This window comes from Denticeps clupeoides, chromosome 14, assembly GCF_900700375.1.
Source record: "Denticeps clupeoides chromosome 14, fDenClu1.1, whole genome shotgun sequence".
Taxonomy (NCBI): domain Eukaryota; kingdom Metazoa; phylum Chordata; class Actinopteri; order Clupeiformes; family Denticipitidae; genus Denticeps; species Denticeps clupeoides.
This window is the reverse complement of record NC_041720.1, coordinates 14,676,280-14,683,451: the sequence shown is the minus strand read 5'-3', so window position 1 is coordinate 14,683,451 and position 7,172 is coordinate 14,676,280. Positions and strand designations below refer to the sequence as shown.

General features: G+C 45.9%; 1 protein-coding gene across 14 annotated transcripts in view; it reads right to left on the bottom strand.

Annotated features, from left to right (window-relative positions):
• Positions 1–40: 40 nt before the first annotated feature.
• syne2a (spectrin repeat containing, nuclear envelope 2a) overlaps positions 41–7,172 on the bottom strand; it is an 88,410-nt gene continuing 81,278 nt past the window's right edge. For 12 of the 14 annotated variants that reach the window (XM_029002237.1, XM_029002241.1, XM_029002239.1 and 9 more), the window contains 11 exons: positions 6,974–7,168; positions 6,628–6,850; positions 5,782–5,850; positions 4,955–5,082; positions 4,522–4,645; positions 3,708–3,910; positions 2,717–2,920; positions 2,491–2,619; positions 2,169–2,360; positions 1,731–1,777; positions 41–1,268 (listed from right to left, as the gene is read on the bottom strand). In XM_029002237.1, coding sequence (XP_028858070.1) covers positions 1,058–1,268; positions 1,731–1,777; positions 2,169–2,360; positions 2,491–2,619; positions 2,717–2,920; positions 3,708–3,910; positions 4,522–4,645; positions 4,955–5,082; positions 5,782–5,850; positions 6,628–6,850; positions 6,974–7,168 — 1,725 coding nt within the window. In that variant the 3' untranslated portion in view covers positions 41–1,057. Of the gene's footprint in view, positions 1,269–1,730; positions 1,778–2,168; positions 2,361–2,490; positions 2,620–2,716; positions 2,921–3,707; positions 3,911–4,521; positions 4,646–4,702; positions 4,890–4,935; positions 5,083–5,781; positions 5,851–6,627; positions 6,851–6,973; positions 7,169–7,172 lie in introns of those variants that run through there. The other 2 variants (XM_029002243.1, XM_029002249.1) reach the window with 2 other exon arrangements.

Below are 7,172 nucleotides of genomic sequence, written 5' to 3'. Positions count from 1 at the left end.
AAGATGTTTCCTTGACAAAAATCACTTTAGAAACAAAACATGGGGCTAGATTTTATATTATTTTTGCACATCCAATTGTCAGGTATGATATTCACACAATGCCTTCATAAGTACACCATTGGCGGAGCAAGTCAATATTGAAAATAGAAAGTAATAAGTACTTGGAGTGGATTCTTTGAGAAACAAGCAGACCACTTACTGTTGAGTGTAATTTAGTGTTTTTGTCAGGTTTGTAGCTGGCACATATAACACATTTAAAATTAGCAAAGAATGACATTTATTGCATCAAGACCAAAGTGCCCCATTCAACAGTGCACTGGTAACTGTGGTGATTTTATGTACATTATACAGACATGATAAAATAAAAGCCAAATGTGATTGAGACAGTTAATTTATGGTAAGCTTCTATTCATATATTGGGGGTAATAATCACAATTAATAGCATGCAAAGATTTGATTTACAATCAGTGCTGTAGGACTCTGGTCCTATACAAATGTTTGGCTTGATTGGGCTCAGAACCATTAAAAAATGAGTGTCTGTCAAGCCCACTCCACAAAGTGCATACTACACAGTTCATAGTACACATTAGGCAGCACTTTACAATATATATTATCATGTGCAGCAAAGCAACTCGGTCACACTTGGAATACATTGAAAAATATATCAAACAATTGCAGCAGGTTCCAGACTGATTTTGCAAATATAATTTTTTCTTTGGAATTTATCTGCCCAGGCCATGAAAGGGCTGGACACACTTGTTACTCGCTTATCAAAAACCGAGCGCCATCATATATATAAAAAGTGACAATTCTGATCATGTTGAATGTTTGCATGAAGGAATAAGTAGTATGATTTTTTGAGGGAATAAATACATCAAATGTATAAATAGAAAGAGTTAAAAAAAAATCTTAAAACAGTAGCGCACTATTCGAGTGTAAAGCGGTTGATTCTGTCAGATTGAATGCATTTGCGCGAAATTTGTCTGTATGTGTGTGTATGTGTGTGTTTGTGTGGCCAGTCTGGTGACATCACAGGGAGTGACCGTAGTGTTGGAGGTCATGTTGGGGGCGGCCCGTTGGTGTAGCGTAACATGGGATGGAAGGAACGGGCAAAGTTGTTGGACAGGGTGCAGCTGTAGTCGTCTTCAGAGAGCGGCACCAGGCACGTCAGCACCAGCAGCAGCAAGAAAAGGAGGTGCAGGGGGAAGGCGGCACGCAGAACCCGATGGAAGAAGGACGCCCGTGGTGTCTGGTCACGCTTCTGCTCCCTGAAACGCAGCCGTAATTTTAGTGGGTTTTGTATTTGTGAGCCATGTTCCTATGGCCCCTCCGACCAGAACCTCAGTCGGCTTTTAAACTGTCACTTTAGACCGTGGCAATATGGCTGTCACTTTGACAAAAAAAAAAACTCAATATATTCCAAAAGCAACAATTTAACAAAGGCAGGTTTGCGGGGAAAGGAGCGAGGGACGTTTTTGAAAACCTAAGGAACAATGGAGCGCTGGTTCAGTACTGGCAGCTTTTAGCACTGACTGGTTAACAAAAGGTTGCACTAAGGGGGAAAAAAATGTTTTTTTTGGAACGTTGGAAAATGGAAACTAACTCCTGCAAAAAAGGGTCGCCATTCCATTTCACATCAATGTGGAGATAAAGTTAAACATTCACATTCTTATGGCACAATGTGAGAAGATGGAGCAGATATGGCAGCAGACTGATCCATGGTATCGTACCTGGTGCCTGTGGTGGGTCCTCTTTCTTCGGCCTCAGCTGGACTTTCCTGCAACACACAACGTTGACATTTACATCTATGGCATTTGGCAGACGCCCTTATCCAGAGTGACTTACAACGTGATTTCAAGTTACCATTAATGAAGTGATCAGTTCTGGTTCACTAGGACCCCCGACTATGAATACAGTCATTTTATTCACTCGGTTGTAGTTTTTCTCATGTAAGTCAGACTGTTTGAAAGTTACGAGTTAGTCGAAGTATTCTCGAAAGAGGAAGGTCTTGAGCTGCCGTTAGAAAATACTCGGTGACTCTGCTGTTCTGACTTCGAGGGGAAGTTCAAGGTAAATTATTGGTTCATGGACCAAAACTAGCTACTAGACTGTACTAATTTATGTGTCAATATATTAAAACCACAGCATCCATAACTGTCCATCCTCACCAGGCGCAGCTGGACAGTGTCCAGGTCTTGGGTGACCTGACGCAGCAACAGGCGTAGCTTGTTCGCGATGACGTGCAGCTTCTCCCTGGCCTCGCCGCTGTCCTCCCCGCTGTCCTCCGGCAGCAGCTGGCTGGTGATGTCCTGCAGGGAGCCCACCTGCCTCTGCCTGCTCCCAAGCTCCTCCTGCAGTGCCTGGACGCGCGGGGGGGGACGTGTTCATTAACTAAATACTCTTCATGTTGTTCGGTCATTTCAAGCAGCAGGGTTAACTTTTTACCGTGTAGGCCACATCACCTTATAATGAACCAGATTAGCATTTTACCTGCAGGGAGGCTCGGTGCTCTTGCAGCGCTGCAGAGGGCGTGGCCTGGTCGTGGATGTTCACAGCGAATCGACGGCTTTCGGCATGGGGCAGCCACAGCAGCAGAGCATGCATCGTCTCATGGAACTCCTAGGGTCAGAGGTCAGATTGGAACTTGTAGAATGGAAGTGTGCATTATCAGAAGATGATGTATTGTGTATATGTGTATTGATCGCTTTGCCCTCACCTGGCAACGCATGAGTGTGCCGCGCAAACTCGCTTCCCAGCGCTCCAGGCCACTGCGGGCGTCGGCCCAGCCCTGGTTCATGCGGCGTAGGCCGTCCTGCAGGTGCTGAGCCTCTGCGCTCTCCACACCCCGCTGCAGATCTCCTCCTCCCAGGTTGAGAGAGAGCATCATGGCCTTGTAGTGGGCAAAGGTCCTCTGCATTTCCTGCAGGGCAGAGGGAGGCACGGGGTCTGGCATTATTGGCCTGTAGTTGTTGGTAAAAATGTGGCAAATGTCACATGTCAAATGTCACAAATGTCCAATGTCACAAAACCAGTCGATTAGTGATTTGAACGATCCCCCCAACCCTTTCAGTACAAGGAAACTTTCGTAACAAACCAGAGCTAGATAAAGAGATGGACAAGGCGAGAACACAATACTTCCCAGTTGTATGGAAAACATTCCATACAACATCGTTAGAACGTTAGATCCTAATTACTAGGGAACCTTGAGCAAACTTCTTGGACCTTCCACTGTTTGCTGAGTGGTGTTCTGAAATGGGAATTTCCTTCTCTGCTCCAACTCAAAGATGATCCACTTATTTTACCAACTTATTCAGATCCTGAAATCTCCTGAATTCCTTAGACAGCTATCTTTTCTAACAAAAGCAATTTGAAAAACACAGTTAGAAAAGGCTTCGATAAAACACATTTGATTTCTGTGGTCTTGATATGAATGTATTTTAGTCAGAGGTCAGTGACAGATTTAAGCGGAAAGACAAAAGGTCTGCTTCGGCTGTACAGATTTTATTAAAAATAATTAAAATTAGATTGTTGTGCTTAAAAGTATCCCAGATGTCCTAACTGTACACTTGACTGGAAGAGATTTGAGAACTTAATAAAGAGTGCAATAAAAAGAATAAACTGAATCTAGTTGGTTCAAGTTCTGGGTTCCATGGATCTGGGTTAAAGATCAGCCCCACACTTAGCACAGCCAGCAACTATTTGTCTACCTTTAACTGTTTTACTCGGTCCTCCATGGCTTTCACGCTGATGGAGGAGTCCGACCCCAACAGCTGCTCCAACTCCGGTGTCACCTGACCCAGCCAGAGAGTGATGTCCTGGAGGTCAGAGGTTGTCTGCTGGGGAACTCGGGACCTGCGCATCTCCTCGTTCATTGCCTGGGCCTGCAGCAGCTCCCAACGTTCTATCACACCTGGCAGTGAGAAATGGAGGAGACTCTTTCAGCCAAGGCAACTGTGTTTGCATGGAACATGGTGCCTGTGTGTGTGTGTTTGTATGTAGCAGGGTTCCTGTATGTGTGTGTGTGTGTGTGTGTGTGTGTATGTGTGTTTGTATGTAGCAGGGTTCCTGTATGTGTGTGTGTGTGTGTTTGTATGTAGCAGGGTGCCTGTATGTTTGTGTGTGTTTGTATGCAGCAGAGTTCCTGTATGTGTGTGTGTGTGTGTGTGTGTTTTTGTATGTGGCAGGGTTCCTGTAAGTGTGTGTGTGTGTGTTTGTATGTAGCAGGGTGCCTGTATGTGTGTGTGTGTGCGTGCGTGTGTGTGTGTTTGTATGTAGCAGGGTTCCTGTATGTGTGTTTGTGAGTTTGTATGTAGCAGGGCGCCTGTGTGTGTGTGTGTGTGTGTGAGAGAGTGTGTGTGTGTGTGTCTTTGTATGTGGCAGAGTTCCTGTATGTGTGTGTGTGTGTGTGTGTGTGAGAGAGTGTGTGCGTGTGTTTGTATGTAGCAGGGTGCCTGTATGTGTGTGTGTTTGTATGTAGCAGAGTGTATGTATGTGTGTGTGTGTATGGGGGAGGGTCGTTACCGGACTGTGTGTCCCCAGTGCCCAGGCCTGTGAGACCCTGTTCTGCCTCCTGTTCTTCATCCAGGATCAGGGAGACACGCTTCATACTCCTAATACTGCCACTGCATTCTGACATGAGACGGGCCTGGTGCGCACACACACACACACACACACACACACACTTCATGTATTAACATTTTATAACATGTGCCATGTATGTATATGGCAACATTGTGGACGTGACCTAAAATGACCCAAACTGAACTAATAAATGGACGCAGATGAACCCTGACCTCTTCAAATTGCCAAACGTGACATTCATTTCCTATCATGCTGCTTTATTTATGGCCATCTTTGACACACACCCCTGTATAGTGTGTGAGTGTGTGTGTGTGTGTGTGTGTGTGTGTGTGTGTGTGTGTGTGTGTGTGTGAGAGTGTGTGTCAGTACTTACATAGCCCTGTGTGTAGGGTGTGCTGGTGTGTGTGGGGGAGGGGTGCCCGCTGTCCGACGGGCCCTGAGTCCGGTCTGGGCCTTGGGTTGCGTGCCAGCTCTGAGCTTCTGATGCGGCCAAGCCTGGACCTGGGAGAAAACGCCCACAATCGCCTCAGCACACATCCCACCAATCACAGCAAGCCTCACGCTCCAGAAGCAGATGAACTCCCAACTCTTACTATAACTTTACAACAGCAGTGACTCGTGGACATTTCATCAGTCAATAAAAAAAGCTATTAAAAAATAACCAATTTATGATGGAGCAAAGATCCCTCTCCACCATGGCACATGACTCATCTTTAATACCACTGAAATATCATCTTTAATATCACCGCCAATCAGAAGTGGCTGGATTGATGAAATGCTTTGTTGTTTTGATAATGCAGCCATGCAGGTGACGGGTACAATTTATGGCGGCAAAATGACATCATGCACAAGCGTTAATTGAGCCCCAGACGAATCTCAAGACACAGCAGCAGCAGCAGCAGCAGCAGCGGGGACAAGAACGGGGATCCTCGCTCAACCCTCCACCCTGCAGGACACCTCCGGAGACCTGCGCTAACAAGCTCCGCACGCCCCGTTCATTCAGTGTGAGGAGGAGGAGGAGGAAGAGGAGGAGGAGGAGGAGGAAAGCAGCTTTGATGACGTGGTCTAGACGAAAGCGCAGGAGAACATAAGAGAGGGAGAGGAGGGAGAGAGGAGGGGTTTTCGGGATTTTTTTTTTTTGCGAGCTGGTGCCAGGCTGCTTTTAGCGGCAGAGAGACACATGCAGAGACGGGTCCCTACCCGAGGTCTCTCCCAGCAAATGGGAGGTCGCTTTTAGAAACGACTGTGCGCTCTCAGTCACTTCCACATCTGGAGGGAGAAATGTTGGTCAACTGGGCAGAATGGGTGTCTAATTCATGGACAAAACCAATCAGGGTAAAGATGGTCTGGGTTGTAGAGCTAGGAGTGAGATTTTCACAATTTTCAGTCCCACTGCTTGAAAAAAGGTTGATAATAAATAACTTAAAGAATATACAGTTATACAGTATATTTGCCTGAATCTCATTAAATCTATTCAATGTTTCATATTACTGTTACTGAGGATTTCTATCCTTTTAAAGAGCTTTTTAAAACCTTTATATGAATGTTTATTGGGACCAGTTTCACATTCACAGTGGTAAAATGGAGAAAGTTCCTTCGTGTTCTGGTGTTTCGTCATAAGTATAAAATCCAGGGCGCCGCTGTTTTTGTTGCTGTTGATCAGACAGCAACGTTATTCGAGATAATATCAGTTCCACCTCGGTCTCTTGTCATTTTGGCACAGCGTGCTACATCTGGGCCCAACTAAATCGCAACAGCTACACACTACAATGGTGCAATCAAAAAAAAAAAGTATTCTGTAAATGCTGAATTGAATCCATTTAAAATCCGGTATACAACACTGTAAAAGATTTTAAGATGTTAGACTCTGCAGAATATGTTTCCAGTGTGAACAGTCTTATTAATGTAGGCTGGATTGTTAAAAATAAATAGGTTTTCTCACTGACAGCTAGGCCGTTTATTAAAAATGTACATTTGGCTTTCTGCAACCTCATTGCATTGGTGTGTAACAGGCGGTGTATAGCTTAAATTCGTTGCCATGGTTACCTGATAGTGAACTGAAAAAGTTGCCATCCTCGTCATCCTCGTGTGAAGAAGATCCGCCCACGTCCCCAGTGTGATCCCACTCTAGCGGAATGGAGTCCACGCTGACGGGGGAGTCCCGGCCTGAAGGTCGCACCGAGGGGCCTGGGAGGCAGATGGGTAGCTGGCTGGATTGGTCCCCATCTCCTGTCTCCACCCCAAACAGCTCAGGCTCCTCCTTCAGCTCCTGCGTTAATTCATGTCCCACATAATCAAGTTTGGGAAAAAAGGTGCATGGACGGATGGATGGATGGATGGATGGATGGATGGATGGATGGAACGTCTACATGTTTTATGGTAGATTTCATACCGGATGTGGGCTGGTGAGGCGCTGGTAGAAACGGGCCACCCTGCCAAAAACCTCCTGGCAGTAGGAGTGCAGTTCCTCCAGTTCATCTTCTATGAGCGCCGCGTCCAGGGGCGAACTGCGCTGGATCAGCACTTCCCCAAAGACAATGAGTGCATCGATCTTCTTGGTGTTCAGGGTGATTTGCTTCTTAAAGCCCTGC